Here is a 19579-nt window from a genome sequence, read left to right as displayed (position 1 = left end):
ATCGGCGGTCACGGCAGTGCCGCTTCACTGCTTGCTCAGACAGGTCCGACCGGACCCCCTCCTAACAGCCTCGGGCACAAGGATGGCAGCGATAATCCAAAGAAAGGTGCTGGGAGAAAAATCCTCAGGGCTCCGCTGCCGAGGGGGCGGGGAGAGGACCTGAATTTCTTGATTATTGCCAAGGCTGCAAACAATCCATCGCCTCCTCCCCGCTCTCGGCAGATCGGAGCCGCCGCTCGCGCAGGCCATTTAATTAACAGGAAGGAGCAAATGATAAATGTTTGCTTTGAATGAGGGACTGGGGGGGGGTGGGGGGGGAAGAAAACAGCCGCGGAGCGGAGGAGCGGCCCCCCCGGCAGCGGGGCCGCAGAGGCAGACGGCTGCCGGAGGAGGTGTCAGGAGCTGGGCTGCGGGGAGGGCTCCGTGCCCTCTGATCCCGGAGCCGAGCGTTAATTAAAGCGAGGGGTGCCAGGCGGAGGAGGGAGACGTGACACATCGGGGGCTGGCACTTGGATATTTGAAGGCGGTCAGGCGTCCCTGCTCGCAGCTGGGGGAGTTCAGCACGGCTAAGCTCCCCCGGCTGCAGCGTCAGGGCAACGAAGGTGGTGGAGGAGGAGGAGGAGGGCTGCGTGCCCACCGCCAAGGCTGGCCGCAACTTCTTCGCCCCATCGGCCAGCCGCTGGGGCAGCTCGAGCCCCCTCCCGGAAAGGGAGATGCTCTAACCAACCTCCCGGGAGGAAACGGTGGCGCCTCCAGCTCCGAGCACCAGCAGCAGCAGCCGGGGGACGGCGCGGCCACGGGGCCAGCCGAGCCCCAGCGGCGCGCGGGGGCCAGGCGCCCGCTAAGGAACGCAAGATGCCCGAGCAGATGGCACGAGATGCCTCTGCTGGTGTGCTGGGGCTGCGGCACGCGCCGCACAGCCCTGCCTGGCTTCTAGGGCAACGAGCACACGAGTACCCTTGAACGTAAACACAGCCCGCTGCAGCGGTCTTGTCTTTTTTCTTTTTTTTTTTTTCTCCCCTGGGCAAACCAGCGGGCTTGCGGAGGAAAGCGAAGCCTCCAGGGGTTGTGCCGGATTCAGGGCAGCACCACTTCCACAGCATCCTCGCGGGGTTTGATGCTCCCCGATGCCGCGCTCTCGTGTCACACCGAGGCCGGGAATCCTCCCCCAAGGACCAGAGGTGCGGAGGCTGCCGCAGATGACCGGGGCTGGCTGCGCTGCGCGCCCAGGACCTGTAGCTTCTTGCTGGAGGACGGGCGCAGCTCTGCCCGTGGTGTGACGATTTCAGAGCTCTCTCAAGAGCCCCGCAAGGTGCCCTATCTGTCAGGCAAGCGTTAACCCCTCTTGGTAGGCACGGGAGCAAAGGCAAGGAGAAAATCACCCCCAAAGCCTAGCAGAAAATCACCGACTGCCTTCCTGTCCCTGCCGTCTGGACACAGGGCAGGTGGCAACAGCAGATGACATCAGAGCCCAGCGGACTGGCAGATCCAATTACTCCCTGAGAAAAGGGCCGTGCTCCCAAGAGCAGATCTGACAAGAGCAGGAGGACCAGCCACGTCTAATTACCGTGGCCATGAGCAGCGAGCGTGCCCCCAGCCTGCCGCCTCCGAGCGCGCGGGGGTGCCTGCCAGCGGCTCGGACACGCGGAGCCAGACTGCTTGCCCCCCGCCAGAGGAAATTGCAGAGGGGAACGCGCTGGAGAGGCTCTGCTCTGCCCCTCGCAGCACGATTGCCACGCAGACCGAGCGCTGGAGCTGGCCGGAGTCACTCTGCCTTGGCTTCCACCGCCCCGAAGCACCTGCCCTCTGCATCCTGTGCTACCCACGCTCAGCTAACGGCGTGCGGGTGCTCCCCACCAGCTGCGGTCCTGGAGGAGAGAAGAGCATTTTATTTGGCGGCTCCCGCACCGTGCCACAGCTGCTCAGAAAGGAGATGTGCTCGGCCACGCTCTGAGCCAGCCGGGTTCGGCCTCGCTGGGTTTGCGAGTCCAACGTCTTACGTCCGGTGCACGAGGCAGAATCAGGCCAGAGCCGAAGGACAGCAGGGCGGGGGACTGTGCGAACAGGCTTTAAGGAGGCAGAGCAAAACACGGCCAGAAGGAAACCCGACCTGCACCAGCACTGTGAGCAGCCGGGCCTAAAGACTCCCAGGAGAAGCGTGTTTTGCTTTCGAGATGTGATTTCAGGGGAGCAGAGCTGGAACTTCAGCGACAAGGAGTGTCCCGCCCAGCAGCGCCAAGCCAGCCGCGCGTTCTGGGAGCTGATCTGGATCCGCGGCTTCGGCGGGGAGAGCTCTGCCCTCGCAGCAGTGATTAAATCAGGAGAGGATATTGCATGAGTCACCTTCGGTCCAGCACAGCACCAGGACTTAGAGAGCATCCCTGACAGCACGGCACGCCGCTGCGCTCGCAGCAGACGCTGCCTTCCTGCCTTGAGTCCTCTTCAACCCTCTTCAGCCCTGCTCAATGCCTGGCTGCTGAAACACATCCAAACGAGGACCCCCCGGGTACCTCTTGCCACGCGCAGCCCTTCCAGCGGTGCTTTTGGTTTTCCTTTTGTGCTGCTACAACCGGGTCTGGTTCCTCCAACAGAACACCGACTGCAGCTCCCTCCCCGGGCTCCCCCATTTAGCAGCAACGCTGCCCAACCCTCCTCCAAGGTCTTCAAAACACAAAGCATTCATTTTCACGTGGGTAACTAACAGCAGTTTTAAAAATCACAGTGTAGAGCAGCATTAAAAAGTTATTTAAAAATTAAACCCGGTCTGTGAAATTAACAGAAGCGACCTGCTAATATGCAATTTTCTCCAGGAACTGAACGTGTTTCTTCTCCTCGAGAGTCTAAACGATTATTTCTGTAGGCATCTATGCCCAGCCCCCAGCCCACAAATCTGTTCTGGGCCTCCAAAGGCCAGGCAGAAGCTGAGAAAGGGTTTATGGTTTCTCGAAGACTCAGTGCTCGCCTCCCACAATGAAAAACAATTAATTCTAGGGCTGCGAGAGAACCCAGCCAAGCTCCCTTCCCTGGTGGCAGCGTCTGCATTCCCCCAGCAGCAGCTGCTGCAGCGCCTGTGCCACGTGGACGTAACAAAACCAGAAATGGTCCAAGCAGAGTCATTGCCCTGCTACAATAAACAGGGCTCGGCGCTGAGGACCGCAGCCAGGCGCCTGCTGGTGTCTGCACGAGACCAAAAACCTCCCCAGAAGCACCTCTCCAGATCCCTGGCTGCCTGGAGAGCAAAAAACCCCTCGGGAAGAAACTCGCGGCGGGCGCGCGCGTGCCTTACCTTCTGCGCCTGAGCAGGTTCGGTCAAGACCAGAGTGAAAAGACCCAGGCAAATCTCCTCGTGCTGGGGGGTGCCCTTGCATATCTGCGGGAGAAAAAGCACGCGCCGCCTGTGAGCAAGTCGGGGGATGTCAGAGGAAAGCAACGAGGGGAGGGAAACCTCCCTCGAGGCTGCGCAACGGGTGCTCAGCGGGGCAGCCAGCAGCCCTCGAGGAGCTCAGGGCAGGATCACAAAGGGACACAAAGCGCACGAGGCCTCCCCGGCACCGGTACACACCAGTGAGGTTAACGCCGGGGCGAACCCCTCGCGGCACAGAGCCTTGCAGGGATTTTGGCGGCGCCGTCGGAACAAAACGCCCCGAACCCAGCAGATCAGGAGCCCGGCAGGAGCCCCGAGCCCTCTCCTGCCGCTGGGGACCCGCGGGGGCTCTCTCCTTCCAGCCCCCTACAGCCTGTTCGTCCTCGTGGGACAGCATTTCATAGCTTCCAAGCCTTGGGTCCAGCCTGGGTCGCCAGCTTTTTCCCCATTAAGGGGGAGGCAACGTTTTACCACTGATTCCAAGAGCCCAAGGTGTTCTGGGGAGGGAAAAACACAACTAACAAGTCAGGGAGCCCATTAAGATGTCACACGACAGTTCTCCTTATACGGTAACGTCTGCAGCCCGCTGGCAAGTATTTTAAGCCACGGCAGAGTTAGAAATAAATGCTCCATCCTTCACCAGAGGGACTGAACCTGCCCCTTCCAGCGGGCTGGAGCCTGGCTGTTTGGAGGCCAAGAAAAAGCTGACCTGAGCGGTGCAGGAGGACAAAAATACCCGAGAAATGCCAACGCCAGGAGCACGAGCACAGAGCCGCGGGCTCGCACACTGGCAGGGACACACGCAGCGAGAGCTGCGCCCCGGCTCCGCTCCCTGATGCGCTGCCGGACGAGGATGAGAGCGCCGCCGTTTTGTCTTTTAACCACAACAGCTCTGAGAATCCTTGACAGGTTGAGAACAGGGAGAAGGCGGCAGGCTCCATCCCCCAGCCTCTCGACGCCCGCCTGCTCTTTGCGCTCGCTCCCGGGCGGCGCGGCCTCTCGGGGATGCGCGCGGGCACAACGCACCTCGAGCGATTTCTGCCAGACAGGGCCTCTCATCCGCCCGGGAGGCGACACTTACGTGAGCGTTGAGGGCATCGTTGGCCTCCCTCTCCGACAGCCCGCTGGTCAGCGACGTGACGATGCCCACACACCTCTCCAGCCTCTAAAAAAAAGATGAGAGCCAACGTCAGGGCTGGGCCCAAAACCCAGCAAGCCCCCAAACCCCCTCCCAGCCTGGGAGGCGACCGCTTTGGGGACCCAAAGAGCCCAAAAGTGAATGTTCTTGTTCAGTGACGGTAATTCTGATGTCATTTAGACCCGAGCCCGAGGCACAGGCTGATTTGCAGGAGCTCCCTCCGAGCAGGAGCCGCAGCAGCCCCGGGTCTCCGCAAGGCCCCTCGCCGCCGCTCAGCAGCCCGGAAACCTGCTGCTGGAGCTGCTCGGCGCCCGCGGGACTTCTGGCCGAGAACAAAGAGCAGCAGCGGGTGTTTTCAGGCAAGCAGCCCCAGTCGCGAAGCGATGGGAGGCCACCCCGGCCCGCGGTGCTTCGTGGTGGCGCAGGTGTGACTTCGGAGGAGCGCGCGGCAGAACCTTCCGCTCCACTTGAGAAATCAGGAGCGGTTTTTTTTAGCAGGGCTTTTGCAAATTACTTCTCCTGGAGCCGATGGCTTTGGGCTGCTCAGAGATAGCTCTGAAGCAGCCAACGCAGCCCCTGCGCCGCCTCCCCCGGCACGTGCCGAGCCCACCGACGGCTCCCACGCGGCTCCGCGTGCCGGAAGAGATCGGCTCTCTCAGGAACGGCAGAACACAGCGGGGCTCGGCCGCCCCTCCCGTGCAAAACCCAAGGCCCGGTGGCAGGAACGCGGCCCCGGTGGCCCTGGGGACAAGCAGGGAACGTGGCGTAAGGCGGGCAGCAGGCAGGTTCCCAGGAGGTTATTTCTGCGCGGGCATCTCTTGATTAAAACGCAAGCCGGGCGCACGGATTCAGGGCCTGATTTAGCGACTCCTTTGCATATCAAAGGGGCTGCGGAGCAGACGCTGTTGGGACAGGGGTCGACAGTTGTGCAATATGAAAGAAGACGTACCGGTCAGTAAGGCACGGATAATGCCTTTGTGGGGCGGGCTTTGTTCGAGGCCCCGCGCCGGCATTATGCGGGAGTAATGGGGCAAAACCCATGAAAATCCCAACTCTAAGGCGGACGAATTCCTTGAAAGGGAGGACAAGACCCCGCGGCTGAGAGACAGCGCCGGGAAAAGCCCCGGTGCGAAGTAAGACAACTTGTTGGCAGGTAACGCAGCCAATGAGCCACCAGGAGAGCCTGGCGAGGAAGCCCAGCACCAGACGAAGCCTTTGAACCGAGCCCCGCCGACAGGATCAGGGCTCGGCGTTCGCTTCTGGGGCCGAGCAGGAGGCAGCAGCCCGCTGCTGCGAGGCTGTTCGAGAACCCGATTTCTACCCCGGAGCAGTTTCAGCAGCTCACGTCCCAGCACCGAGCTCTACCAAGCCCCCTGGCCAGCCAAGAGGATGATTTCTCCGCGCCAACACCAGGGACGAGATGTGTTTTACGAGCTCCAGCCCTCCCAGGCACCTCGCTCTGCCCGACCCGCGGCCCCCACCCCCGGGAAGGCTGCGGGAGATTTTTCCGAGCGCAGCACCGTCGAAACCTTGACGCGCGGCAACCACACGTGGCCCTCCCCTGTGGCTGGAGCTTTAGCACGAGAAACAAACCCGTGGCCCTCAGTCCATCGGCGCTGCCGCGCTCGGGAGCGCAAACAACGCCCGAGCCTCGTTCCTTCGCGCCGAGCTTTTTTGCTGGAAACGTGACTTCCTCGCGGGGCGGGAGGCAGAACCGAGGAGAACTCTCTGGAAGCCCCCTCGTTCCGCCTGCGGCACCGAGCTCGGGGCAGCCTCGGACCCTGCTGTGAAGGCTCCGTGCAGACCTGGCCGGGCCCCGAAGCCCACGTGGGGCCCGCCAGGCGCATGGAGGGATCAGAAACACACCTGGGGACCGAGCCCTTTCCATCACCACCCTGTTTTTCCTCCTAAAACCCAAACCCACCGGGGTTTTTTTCCCCAAGCTGTGCTGCTTCGGGAGCTTCGGAGCCGCCGGTTCCCACCACGCAATAAAGACCCGGCCCCCCCCGCCCCCCCCAGCTGCTTGGAGGGCTACACGGGGACCCCGTGCTGCCTCGGGGACGGTCCCAGGGCTCCCCCCGAGCACCAGGGGTGAAGCAGAGGGGCTAGGGGCGGTGCAGGGCTCTCGGGGGGGCTCCTCCCCAGCCCCCGGTGGTCCTGGGCAGAACCCAACCCCTGCTCACGGCCCCCCCCCCCCCCGCTTCATGCCCCAGGGGAGCTGGTAGGGAGGGGGGGGGCACTGCTGTAAATGGGGGGGGGGCTGAGAACACGGGGACGGGGTGTGTGTGGGGGGTGCTGGGTTTGGGGGGGTGCTGGGTGCGCCCCCTGCCCGCTGCCCAATCCCTGTCCTCCCCCCTGTCCCCCCCCAAGCCCCCCCGCCCCGGGCACCTACCTCCTCCAACTCATCCTTGGCATCCAGAAGAGTGGAGACCAGCAACTTCCCTCCTCCTCCTCCTCCTGCCGCTCCCCCCTTCCCCTTCTGCAGCTCCATGGCTGCCGGGGGGGGCCCCTAACGGGGGGGCGGGGGGGCCCTACCGGGAGAGGGGGGCTGGAGGGTCGCGGGGGGGGGGGGCGCTCACCCGACAGCAGCAGCCCCCCCTTCAGCCCCCCGTGCAGAGCCCAGCGGTGCCCCCGCCCTGCCCCTCCTCACCGGGGGGTGTTTTGGGTTTGTTTTTTTTTGGGGGGGGGGGGCGCTGAGGGCGAAACCCCCCCGGGAGCCCCCCCCGCTCCTGCACCGGAGGGGGGGCGGCGGCGAACTGGGAGGTGGGGGGGGGGCACCCCCGGCCCGGGGGGACACGGGGGGAGGGGCACGGGGGGCGGCGCACACACCGGGGGGGGCTGCTCTTCGACCAGGCCTCGGCCCCCCCTGCGGGCTGTGGGGGCACCGGGAGGCACCGGGGGGGCACCGGGGGGCGCGGGGCGGAGGCTCCCGGTGAGCCCCGGGGGGACAAGGCCCCGGCGGGGGGGGGGGGGGCCGGGGGGGGGGCTCGGGGGTCCGAGCGCGGCCGGGGGGGGGTCCGCGAGCGGGGGGAGGGCGGCGGCTCCGCGCCCCCCGCCCAGCGGCACCGGCCGGAAGTCACCGGGAGAGGGACGGGAGGGCCCGGCCGGAAGAGGAAGAGCCCGCCGCCGGAAGCGCCCGCCCCCGCGGCCGGCAGACCAATGGCGGTGGAGAGCGGGGTTTGAGTGGCAGCGCCGGGAGGAGGAGAGAAGGGGCGGGGCCGCGCGCGGAGGGGCGGCCAATGGGGAGGAGGGGGCGGGGCCGAGCCGCGCGCGAGCCCCGCCCACTGCTGGGGGGGGCGCCGCAGGGTGAGCCAGGGCGGGGGGCACGGCCGGGACCCCCGGGACCCCCCCGGGACCTCCGGGACCCCCCCGGGACCCCCAAACCCAACCCAGGGCGGGCACGGACGGGCCCCCCCCGAGACCCCCGGACCCTCCCGGGCCCCACAACCCCCCCCCGACACCTCCGGGACCCCCCCAGGAACCCCAAACCCCCCCGGAACCCCCCCAGGGCGGGCTCAGCCGGGACCCCCGGGACCCCCGGGACCTCCGGGACCACCAAACCCCCCCCCCAGACCCCCGGGACCACCAAACCTCGCTCAAAGCGGGCACGGATGGGACCCTCCCGGGACCCCCAACCCCCCTCGGGACCCCCCCAACACCTCCCTGCAACCCCCCCCCCGTGGACACCCCCCCCAAGCCGTCAGCACCCCACATCCCCCCCCCCCCCCCCAGACACCCCCCCATCCCAAAACTCGCTGCCTGGGGTGCCCCCCCCCCCCCCAAGCCCCCTCCCCAAATTCGAGCTGCCCTGCAAAGATTTGGTGCAGGGGATGCTGGGGGGGAGGGAGGGGGGCGCGGGGGGGGGGGGGGGGCATGGGTGGCACCAAGGTGCAGGGGACACCCAGCGCCCCCCTGGGAGGGTGACATGGGGGTGGGGGAGGGACACCCAGTGCCCCCCCCCCGAAGGAGGACATGGGGGGGGTGTTCCCAGCGCCCCCCTGGGAGGGTGACATGGGGTGGGGTGGGGGGGACACCCAGTGCCCCCCCCCCGGGAGCAGGGGACACCCAAGCACCTGCGCACACACCAGCTTTATTACAAAAATCCGAGCTCCATCGCTCCCGTCCCGCCGCCCGGGGGGGGGGGGCACCGACCCCTACCCGGGGCACGGGGCCATCCCCGTGTCCCCCCCCCCGGCCACCGCCTGCTCCTCCGCGCCCCATCCCGGCCGATGCCCCCGCCGGGCTCGGGGTGCCCCCACCCGTGGAGCAGTCGGGGTTCAGCCTCAGCAGCGGGGCCCCCCCCCCCCGTGTGGCCCCAGCCTGGGGTGGGTGGGTGGGGGGGGGGGGGGACACACACGGTGGCAGCGGTGCCGGCCCCGTGGGGGGGCTCTGGGTGCGGTGGGGGGGTCAGCCCCGGGTGCTGCTCCCGCGCTCCCCCAGCAGCCAGTACGTCCTCACCTTGCCCTTGCCCTGCAGGAGAGGAGGGGGTCGGGTGGGGGGGGGGTTGGGGACCCCCAGTGGGGCTGGGGGGGGGGCACAGTGGGTGGAATGGGGGGGGGGGGGAGGGGGTGCAGGGGGCACCCATTGCCCCAGCGGGGTTGGGTGCAGGGGGCACCCATCACCCAAGGGGGGCTGCAGGACACGGATGCAGGTGGGGACCCAATTCGGGGGGGGGGAGCGCACGGGGGACCCCTCTGGGGGGGTCCCCGCTGAGGGAGGGGGGTCCGGGGCTCACCTTCATCTCCACGTCTCCCCGCAGCTCCAGCTCGAAGCAGCCGAACTCCTCCAGCACGGCCTTGGTCACCGCCGAGATGTGGATCTTCAGGGCTGGACGGAGGCGGCCCCGTCAGCACCCATGGGTGCCCGGACCCCCCCCCTCAGCCCCCCACCCCCACCCCGGCCCCGCTGCCTTCACCTTCCCCGTTGGACTCCATGCGCGAGGCCGTGTTCACCGTGTCCCCGAAGAGGCAGTACCGGGGCATCTTCAGACCCACCACGCCGGCGCAGACGGGCCCTGCGTGACCCCCAGTGAGCCCCCCCGCGGCCCCCAGCCCTGTCCTGGCCCCCCCCCCCCCACTGGCTCTGGCCCCTGGTGGCCCCCTGGGTGCTGGTGTCACCTCCGCCCCTGTCCCCCGGGTCCACGTAGGGGGTGGGTGCCCCCCAGCCCCGTTGGGTGCCCCGTGCCCCCATCTCTGCTGGCCTGTGGGGGGCCGGGGAGCCCTCATCCCCAGTGACCCGCGTGGGTGCCGTGTCCCTGTCCCCACCCCGCAGACCCCCAGGTATGCCGTGTCCCCGTCACCATCCCTGCCGAACCGCCTGGGTGCCACGTGCCCAGTCCCACCCTTTTGATGCACGTGGGTGCCACGTCCCTGTCCCCATGCCCACTGACCCACGTGGGGGCCGTGTCCCCATTCCCACCCTTTTGACCCACGTGGGCACCCCGTCCCCGCGCCGCTGACCCGTGTGGGTGCCACATCCCCATCTCCATCCCCACCAATCCACGTGGGTGCCATGTCCCCATCCCCGTCCCTGTCCCTGCGCCGCTGACCCACATAGGTGCCACGTCCCCATCCCTGTCCCCGTCCCTACTGACGCACAGGGATGCCACATCCCCATCCCCGTCCCTGTCCCCACAGACCCACATGGGTGCCATGTCCCCATCCCCACAGACCCATATGGGTGCCATGTCCCCATCCCCGTCCCCACCAACCCACAGGGATGCCACGTCCCCATCCCCATCCCTGTCCCCACCGACCCACGTGGGTTCCGTGTCCCCGTCCCCACTGACCCCCATGGGTGCCACATCCCCATCCCTGTCCCCACCGACCCACATGGGTAGCACGTCCCCATCCCCATCCCCACCAACCCACATGGGTGCCACGTCCCTGTCCCCATTCTCACTGACCAACATGGGTGCCATGTCCCCATCCCTGTCCCTGTCCCTACTGACCCACAGGGATGCCACATCCCCATCCCCACCGACCCACGTGGGTGCCGTGTCCCCATCCCCGCCCTCATGCCGCTGACCCACATGGGTGCCACATCCCCATCCCCGTCCCCACCAACCCACAGGGATGCCACGTCCCCGTCCCCACTGACCCACATGGGTGCCATGTCTCCATCCCCACCAACCCACATGGGTACCACGTCCCCATCCCCACAGACCCACATGGGTGCCACATCCCCATCCCTGTCCCCACCGACCCACGTGGGTGCCGTGTCCCCATCCCCGTCCCCATGCCACCGACCCACATGGGTGCCACGTCCCCATCCCTGTCCCCACCGACCCACACGTGTGCCCTGTCCCCATCCCCGTCCCCGTCCTGCTGACCCGTGTGGATGCCGATGCGCAGCTTGAGCTGCTGCTGCGGGCGGTGGCGGATCTTGAAGGAGTGGACGGCGTCCAGCAGCGCCAGCGCCATGCGGGCCACCTCGCGGGCGTGCAGCTTCCCGTTGCGCACCGGCAGCCCTGACACCACCATGTAGGCATCCCCGATGGTCTCTACCTGCGGGGACGGCGGCGGGCCGTGGGGGTGCGCCGCCGGCTCCGGGGGCGCCCCGGGATGGGGGGCGCGGCGGGTGCGCGCCCTCACCTTGTAGACGTCGAAGTTGTCGATGATGGCGTCGAAGCAGGTGTAGAGGTCGTTGAGCAGCGTCACCACCTGCATGGGGGTGCTCTCGGCCGACAGCGCCGTGAAGCCCACGATGTCGCTGAAGTAGATGGTGACGCTGTCGAAGGCCTCCGCCTGCACCGTCTCGCCCCGCTTCAGCTGCTCCGCCACCGAGCTGGGGGTGTGGGGGGTTGGGGTTGGGGTGAGCGGGGGTGCAGCCCCCAGACCCCTCCCTGGTGTCCCCAGCCCTGAGCTGTGTTGGGGTCCCGGGGGGCTCCAGCCTGCAGAGCTGCCCTGAACCGCTTGGGGGTCCTGGGGGCACCCCAAATTGTGAGCCGGGGGGGGGGGGGGGTGAATGGGGGGGTCTCCAGAGCTTCTGGTCACCTCCAGCCCCAAGCCACAGGGGGGGCTTTGGGGTTTCCAGGTTATCCCCAGGTCCTCTGATCACCCCAAGTCATAGGGGGACTTTGGGGTCTCCAGGGATCCCCAGGTCCTCTGATCACCCCCAAGCCTTAGGGGAGCCTTGGGACCCCCAGCCCCTCCAAGCACCCCCAACCACACACAGCACCCACAGGGAACACACTGGGGGAACAGGCAGCGGGTGCTGGCGTGGTGCCCCAGGGTGCTCGATGCTGGGGGGGTTACGGACGCCCCCGGCCCCCACCCCGGAGCTCACTGGGGCAGGATCTGGTAGAGCAGAGCCTCGGCTTTGCGCTTCTCCTCCAGGTAGGCCTGGGTGCGCTCCTCCACCAGCTCCTCCAGGTTGTTGGCGTACTGCTCCATGCGCGACAGCAGGTTGTCCAGGATGTTGCTGCTGCTCTCCCTGCGGGCAGGGGGTCAGCGCCCGCGGGGGGGGGGACACGTCGGGGACCACCCGGCTCCCGGGGCGGGGGGGGGGGGTGGGCACGGCGGGAGGTGCAGGCACCTGTTGAACTTGCGGAGCTGGACCTTGATCTGGTTGAAGTCGGGGCGCTCCAGGACGTCCTCGGCCCAGCAGTGCTGCATCAGCTGGCCCAGCTCCTCCAGGTGGCACCCCACGCTGGCCGAGGGGCGGAAGCTGGGGCGCTCGCCGCTCTTCACCCGCTCGATGATCTCTGAGGGGCACGCGCCCGTCAGCAGGGCCGGCACCCAGCAGTGGCTCCAAGAAGCCATCAGCAGGTCCATGACCCCACAGCAGTGGGTCCAAGCACCCATCACAGCAGGTCCCAGCACCCATCACAAGTCCAAGCACCCCACAGCAGGTCCAAGACCCCATAGCAGCAGGTCCAAGAACCCCATAACAAGTCCAAGACTGCATAGCAGGTCCAAGCATCCATTGCAGTAGGTCCAAGACCCTATAGCAGGTCCCAGCACCCATCACAGCAGGTCCAAGCACCGCACAGCAAGTCCAAGACCCCATAGCAGGTCCAAGACCCCATAGCAGCAGGTCCAAGACCCCATAACAAATCCCAGCACCCCATCGCAGGTCCCAGCACCCCATCGCAGTGGGTCCAAGCACCCATCACAACAGGTCCAAGCAACCCATAGCAAGTCCAAGACCCCATAGCAGGTCCAAGACCCTATAACAGGTCCCAGCATCCCATTGCAGCAGGTCCAAGCACCCATCAGAGCAAGTCTAAGACCCCATAGCAGGTCTCATCACCCCATCCCAGGTCCAAGCACCCATCACAAGTCGAAGCACCCATCAGAGCAGGTCCAAAACCCCATAACAGGTCCCATCACCCCATTCCAGGCCCCAGCACTCATCACAGCAGGTCCAAGACCCCATAACAGGTCCCAGCACCCATCGCAACAGGTCCAAGCGCCCCTCAGCACCTCCCCGGCGCCGTCACCCCATCCCCTTCCCACCTTTGGGGCTCAGGTCCATGCCCTCCACGTAGAAGACGCCGTTGCGCAGGGCGATCTCTTGCAGGATGATGCCGAAGCTGTACACGTCGCCCTTCTGCGTGCCCCGCGCCGGCGGCGCCTCCATCCGCAGCAGCTCAGGCGCCGTCCACAGCTTCTCTGCGGCACCAGGGACGGGGTCGGGCCGGGCAGGGACCCCGGGGACGGGGACGGCAGGGCACGGGGGCGCTGCTCACTGGCGAAGAGCGCGTGGGAGTCCTCGCCGTCGGGGGCCGTGCGGAAGCTCTCCAGCCCGTAGTCGGTGATCTTCAGCACGAAGCGGCTGTCCACCACGCAGTTGGAGGACTTGAGGTTCCCGTGGGACACGATGACGCCGTTGTGCAGGAACTGCATCCCCTGGATGGGTGGATGGATGGGTGGGTGGACGGTTGGGTGGATGGTTAGGTGGACGGATGGATGGATGGATGGACGGACGGATGGACAGATGGATGGATGGATGGATGGACAGATGGATGGATGGGTGGATGGGTGGATGGACGGACGGATGGATGGATGGGCGGATGGATGGACGGACGGATGGACAGATGGATGGATGGGTGGACGGGTGGATGGACGGTTGGATGGACGGATGGGTGGATGGATGGACGGACGGATGGACAGATGGATGGATGGATGGATGGACAGATGGATGGATGGGTGGACGGGTGGATGGATGGTTGGATGGACGGGTGGATGGACGGGTGGGTGGATGGACAGATGGATGGACGGATGGACGGACGGGTGGATGAATGGGTGGATGGGTGGATGGGTGGAGGGCACTCAGACCCGGTCCCCCCGCCCCGCGGAGACCCCTGTGGGAAGCGGCTCGTTACCTTAACGATGTCATGGGTGAGGGAGTAGCGGAACATCCAGTCCAGCGTGATGCTCTCATTCTCCAGGATGTCCTGGGGGTGCAGGGGGGTCACCTCGCTGCTCTACCCCACCCCGGGCAGCCCCACGGGGTGATGCAGCCCGAAGGCAGGGTGCTGGCCCCGTGTAGCCCCGATGCTGGGTGACGGGCTCCTATCGGGGAGCAGGGACCCCGCTGGCACCTGGAGGCTCCCGCGGGGGCAGTACTCGGTCAGGATGCAGATGTTTGGGGGGTCGGTGCAGGCGCCGATGAAGCGGGTCAGGTGCTCGTTTTGGACGTCCCGCATCTAGGGGACAGCGGTCCGTGGGGCCGGGCTCTGCCCCGCTCCGGGGACCCTGCCCCGTGCCCCGTCCCCCCCACTGGCTCCACCTACGTGCTTCAGCTCGAACAAGACCTTGCGCGTCAGCTCGATCCGCTTGCGGTTGAGGTGCTTCACGGCCACCAAGTTGCCCTGGGGGCAGGCGAGGTGGTGGGTGCTGGGTGGGCGGGGAGCACCCAGTGGGGTGGTGGGCGCCCGGCCCCACTCCCGTGCCCCTGTACCTTGTAGTACGCCGTCTTGGCGTAGACCTGGAACTGCCCCTCTGCGGTCATCAGCGAGCCGTAGTTGGAGCCCCTCTGCGGGAAGCACGCGGGGTGAGCTCGTCCCTGTGCCCGTCCCTGTCCCCATCCCTGTCCCCACTGTCGGGGGGGGGGGTCTGGCGACGTTTTGGGTGCTCACCAGCGAGAGCGTGAGCTTGCTCCCGGCGCTGCGCAGATGCTTCTCCAGGCTGCTCATCTGCACGTCCTCCCAGCGGATGCGCCACAGCTCAGCCGCCAGCTCCTTCTCCAGCTGCAGCTTCCTGCAAGCGGGAGGGCAGGATGAGACCCCCGGAGGTCCCCCAACCCCCTGGGGCACACAGCACCGCGGGGGCCACCTCCTCCCTCCCCAGCCCGGTACCCGCACCTGTAGATGAAGAAGGAGATGATGGTGATAGCCAGGAGGATCAGGCTGACCACAAGGGACAGCACCTCCAGGGTGCTCAGGCTGGCTGCGGGGTGAGAGGAGGGTGGTGAGGGGCTCGTGGGCACCCCGGCCCCTGCCCCGACGGGGGTCTCCCCCTGCCGACCCCCCGCCGCTCACCCTTGCGGCACTGCGGGTCGCTGTTGTCAAAGCCGCAGGGGGGGACGTCGGAGGGAACCTTGTTCCCCGGCCAGTGGATCTCGCGCCCCGGCACCATGTGGATCTTCTTGGTGGTGCCATTGTAGTTGGCTACGATCTGGGATGGGGACGAGAAGCGGGTGGGACGAGGCCCCCGGTAGCCCCCTGGGGACCGAGGTGGCCCCGCTCTGGGGCTGGCTCTCACCTGGAAGTCACCGCGCACGGGGTCCATGTCCCACAGGGAGTAGTCGCTCTCCCGGTCCCCGTTCTCGTCAATCTTCAGGAAGCCGGTGACGCCTGGGGACGGAGGGCGAGGGGCTCGGGGACAAGCCAGGGACCCCTGCCAGGGGACGGGGCACGGGGCCAGGGCTGGCGGGGATGGTGGCTCCATCGTGCCCCGGGCTGTAAATCTCCATCCCGCTGGCTCCGATCCCAAAATACCAGCCTGGGAGCGTGGCGGGCGGGCAGCACCCAGCCCTGCTGGGGCCGGGCACAAGGCTGGGTCCGGGATGGGGCTGGGGACAGGACGGGGACAGGACGCCCACCATAGAAGGTGCGGTTCCACATCTGGCGGGTGATGGCGGAGGCGTTGGTGATGGAGCCGCCCCGCTCCAGCGTCTCGTTGACGGCCTGGGCGTAGAGCAGCACCCCGTCGTGGAAGGCGGCCGCGATGAAGTTCATCTGGGGGCACGGAGCTGGCTGGGGACAGGGCACAGCCGGGGACCCGCATCCTCTTGTCCCCAGCAGCCCCAGGTCATCCTGCACCCCCTCATCCCCAGCAGTCCTGGCTCCATCCCGTGTCCCTTTGTCCCCAGCTCCCTCCCATGTCCCCTTTTTCCCCAGCTCCATCCCGTGTCCCTTTGTCCCCAGCTCTATCCCCTGTCCCTTCGTCTCTGGCTCCATCCCCGTCTCCACCTATTGTCCCCAACGTCCCCAGCTCCATCCCATGTCCCTGTGTCCCTGCCTCCATCCCCTGTCCCCCTGTCCCCAGCTCCATCCCACGTCCCCAGCTCCACCCCTGTCCCCCAGCAGCCCCATCCCGTGCCCCCCACCTTTCCCAGCCCTGTCCCCGTGCCCTACCAAGCCGTCCTTCATGGTGTAGTTGAAGTGGGTGAGCGCCTCCTCCTTGAGCCGGGCCAGGAAGGGCCGGTACTCAGGGTTTTCGGGCTCCTTGTAGGTGATGATGGTGACGGCCTGGGGCGGGGGCGAGCAGTTGGCAGCGGGGACGGGGACCCTGCCCGCTCCCCTCCGTTACGGGGTCCCCCAAGTCCCAGGGGCCGGGGCAGGCTGGCTTCGTGCTGCGCCTATTAATAGCTCCGGGCAGCGCTGGAGCCGGGACCTGGGGAAATTAATCTCGCTTCCTTCCTCCTCCGGGGCTGCCAGCAGGGAGCGGGCGGGCAGGGGAGGCTGGGGCAGCTCCGGCACTCGCGTGGGGGGAGAAGAGGATGCACGCGGGGGTCCCTGCCCGTGTGCAGCATCCCGGGGTGCTCACCTCGAAGGCTTGCCGGGCGCTGGCGTCATCACGGTCACCCCGCTTCCAAGGCCGCTGGGGCTCGGGGAAGTGGCTGCCCTGCAGGCTGGCCCCAAAGATGTCGATGTAGAAGAAGGCGTAGTCGCCGCGGGTGAGCCCCTCGCGCCAGGCTTGCAGCATCAGCTCCCGCAGCGTGTCCGGCGCACAGCACACGTAGACAACTGCGCGGGGCGAGACCGCTTATGGCACCGGACCCCCCACCCTGGGCGGTGAACCCCAAACGGGGACGGTGACCTCAGCCCAGCACCCCGAGTCCCTCCGCGCCTGGGTCTGGATTTGCAGCAGCCGGACCGGCAGCGATAATTAGGGAGATTTAATAACAGCCCCGTCCCGTTATCAGACCCGAGGGTCCCCCATCCCGCAGCAGGGGACGTGCCTTGGGCTGTGCCACCCAGCACGGCGTGCAGCAGGGACCGGGGGCTGCTGCGTCCTTGGGGGGCAGCGAGCGGGACGCTGGGGGGAGCGGGGGTCCTGCGCCCGCTGCCCGCCCGTGTGCCCCCGCCGGGCCCTGCCCGAGGTTTCCTGTTTTCCTGACTCCGTTTCCTCCTCCGCACGGCCCCGATCGACGGCCGAGATTTATTTGCCGGGACCCTGGTGGGTGCCGCTGCCCTGCGCCCCCTGCCCGCTCCCCCCAGCAGCACCCTGGGGTGCTGCCCGGCATCACCGGGCTGCCACCGCCGGGTCCCCAGACAGCACCCAGCAGGGACAGCAGGGTCGGGCGGACGTTGCCCGCCGCTGCCAGCCCCTGGAGCCGCTGTTCCCGGGGCGGGGGGGCGCCCAGACGGCTCCGGCCCGGCGGGAGCGGGGGGCCGGTGCCCCAGCCGTGCCAGCCCCGGGCAGGCGGCGCCCCCGGAAAGCGGGCGGCAGCGGGGGGGGCCCTGCCCGGGCCGCGCTCCAGGGCTGGCCGGTGCCCAGCGCCCCGCCGGGGGGGCTGCATGCGGGGCCGGGGCGCTGCGGGCGTGCGGCACTCCCACCCGTGCCAACGCGTGTCCGGCCGTGCCGAGCCGTGCGTGGGGCTGTGCACACGCGTGTGGAGCCCCGCACGCCCGCGCCCCCCCGTGCAGTCCCGCGCCCCGTGCTCCCCGCGGGGGGGGCTCCGCACGCACCCGCGCACAGCCGGGCAAAGCCGTGATCAGCAGGGTCGGGCTGGGAGCGCTCCTGGGGAGCTGCGGACACCCGTGGGGAGCTGGGGGTGCCCGTGGGGAGCCGCGGACACCCGTGGGGAGCTGGGGACACACGGGAGAAGCTGGGGACACCCGCGGGGAGCCACGGACCCTGGGGAGCTGTGCACGTCCGAGGGGAGCCGCGGACACCCGTGGGGAGCCGCGCGCGCCCTTGGGGAGCCGTGGACACCTGTGGGGAGCCACGAACGCCCTTGAGGAGTCACAGACACGCGAGGGAAGCCGCGCCTGGCAGTGGCGAGCCGTGCACGCCCTTGGGGACCGCGCACGACCCTGGGGAGCCGCGCCCGGCCGTGGAGAGCCGCGGACACCCGAGGGGAGCCGTGCCCGGCCGCGGTGAGCCGCGCACGACCCTGGGGAGCCGGGAACACCTGTAGAGAGCCAGGAACGCCCTTAGGGAGCCGTGCCTGGCCGTGGGGAGCCGTGGCCACCCGAGGGGAGCCGTGCCCAGCCGTGCCGAGCCGCGCACGGCCCCGGGGAGCCCCGGACACCCGTGGGGAGCCGCGGGGACCCGAGGGGAGCCGCGCCCGGCCGTTCCCCACCACCCCCGCACTCACTGCGCCCCTTCTGCTTGATCTCCTGGATGATGAAGGAGTAGTTGCCCTTGTCGCGGAACACCACGTCCATGACGGTGAGGTTGCGCAGCGTGGGCAGCTGGACGTAGAGCCCCTCGGCGGCGAAGAAGTACGGCCGGTCGTCCAGCTTCTCGTCCCAGTAGACCAGCAGGGCGCGGCGGGTCCAGTTGAAGCGGCGGTGGAGCTGCACGCCCAGCTCGCCCAGCTTGCGGTGGCTCGGCCCGGCGCGGGTGGTGAGCCCGAATTCCTCCCGCTTGTCGTCGAAGCCGTGCGCCTCGGCCCCCGCCGTCACCAGCGGCAGCCGCCAGTGGCTGGTGAACCGCGCCACGGGCGCCGCCGTGTACACGCAGCCGGGCCCCACGAAGGCGGCGGGGTGGTGGGCGAGCCGCAGGTCGACGGCGGCCAGCGGGGCGGCCATCTCGGAGCACACCCCGTGCCGGTCCTCGCTGCTGCCGAACACCCAGCGCAGCGTGTGGCCGGCCAGCAGGTCGGCTCGCCCGTTGACGGCGGCGGCGGCCAGGCGCACGGCCGGCCCCACGCGCGGCCATGCCCACGGGTAGCTCACGTTGCGCTCCGGCAGCACCACCGCCAGCGTCAGCGCGGCCGCCCGGCCGCCCGGCCCCGCGCCGCACAGCGCGGCCAGCACCGCCAGCATCGCTCGGCCGCCCGCCGCCAGCGGCTCCCCGCGGCGGGCTGAGCCCTTCCTGGCCCCCCCCCCCCCCGGGCCGGTGACAAAGGGCTGCTCCCAGCCACCGCCGGTAACCCCTTCCTGCCCGGCCCCGCGGCACCGAGGGGTTCCTCGCAGCCCGGACCTCCCCCCCCCCCCCGCCCCCCCGCACACCCCACGCGGGAGCGGGAGCCGCGCGGATCCACGCTGCGGGGCGCGGGGGGCGGAAAGCGCAGCGCTCCGCCACGCCGCGGACACGGGTGGGACGCCCAGCGGCTGCCCCGACGGCCCCAGCGCCGGGCAGGGCGGCGCGGAACGCCCCGAACCCCCCCCCCGGGGCGCGGCGTGGCCGTGGGACCCCCCCCACACACTCCTCCGGCTGCCGGCCCCCGTCCTGCCCCCCCCCCCCCCCCCCCACGTCTCCCACGCCGCGCCGGGCTCGGGGGAGCAGCGCCGGGGCTCCCCGCGGGGCTCAGCACCGCCCGCCCGCACCCACGCGTGGGGGTCCGAGGGATCCTGGGGGGGGGGGGGGGCGGCAGCCTCCGGCCTCTCCCCCCGGCCGAGGGCTCCGTGGGGGCTTCGGGGTCGCCGCGACCTCCGCGGGGGGAAAAAATCGCAG

At 68.5% G+C, this 19579-nt stretch overlaps 3 protein-coding genes and 1 long non-coding RNA gene across 4 annotated transcripts in view; 2 read left to right on the top strand and 2 right to left on the bottom strand.

Annotated features, from left to right (window-relative positions):
* Positions 1-7600, bottom strand: part of INTS3 (integrator complex subunit 3) — a 39553-nt gene extending 31953 nt beyond the window's left edge. Inside the window, exons 1-3 of the mRNA XM_080569702.1 lie at positions 6895-7600; positions 4446-4529; positions 3287-3370 (exon numbers count right to left, since the gene is read on the bottom strand). Coding sequence (XP_080425828.1) covers positions 3287-3370; positions 4446-4529; positions 6895-6993 — 267 coding nt within the window. The 5' untranslated portion in view covers positions 6994-7600. The remainder of the gene's footprint in view (positions 1-3286; positions 3371-4445; positions 4530-6894) is intronic.
* Positions 1-19579, top strand: part of LOC308183513 (protein S100-A14-like) — a 60785-nt gene that overhangs the window by 6797 nt on the left and 34409 nt on the right. The window lies entirely within an intron of this gene.
* On the bottom strand, positions 8754-19020 carry NPR1 (natriuretic peptide receptor 1). The gene is made up of 21 exons (XM_080569698.1): positions 18276-19020; positions 16499-16698; positions 16087-16200; positions 15552-15687; positions 15212-15303; positions 14989-15124; positions 14812-14896; positions 14587-14707; positions 14409-14483; positions 14242-14319; positions 14050-14154; positions 13831-13902; positions 13195-13354; positions 12962-13117; positions 12039-12207; positions 11790-11936; positions 11096-11288; positions 10834-11008; positions 9418-9516; positions 9238-9329; positions 8754-8972 (listed from the first exon to the last, which is right to left on the bottom strand). The coding sequence occupies exons 1-21, from the start codon at positions 18946-18948 to the stop codon at positions 8910-8912; spliced, it is 3141 nt and encodes a 1046-aa protein (XP_080425824.1). The 5' UTR covers positions 18949-19020; the 3' UTR covers positions 8754-8909.
* On the top strand, positions 12313-12900 carry LOC308183502. Its single transcript, XR_013942454.1, has 3 exons — positions 12313-12334; positions 12705-12726; positions 12807-12900. It is a non-coding gene; the product is annotated as an uncharacterized lncRNA (long non-coding RNA).

This window comes from Anser brachyrhynchus (assembly GCF_964034855.1).
Source record: "Anser brachyrhynchus genome assembly, chromosome: 28".
In the NCBI taxonomy this organism is placed as follows: domain Eukaryota; kingdom Metazoa; phylum Chordata; class Aves; order Anseriformes; family Anatidae; genus Anser; species Anser brachyrhynchus.
The sequence above is the reverse complement of the archived record's forward strand: the minus strand, read 5'-3'. Positions and strand labels throughout refer to the sequence as shown.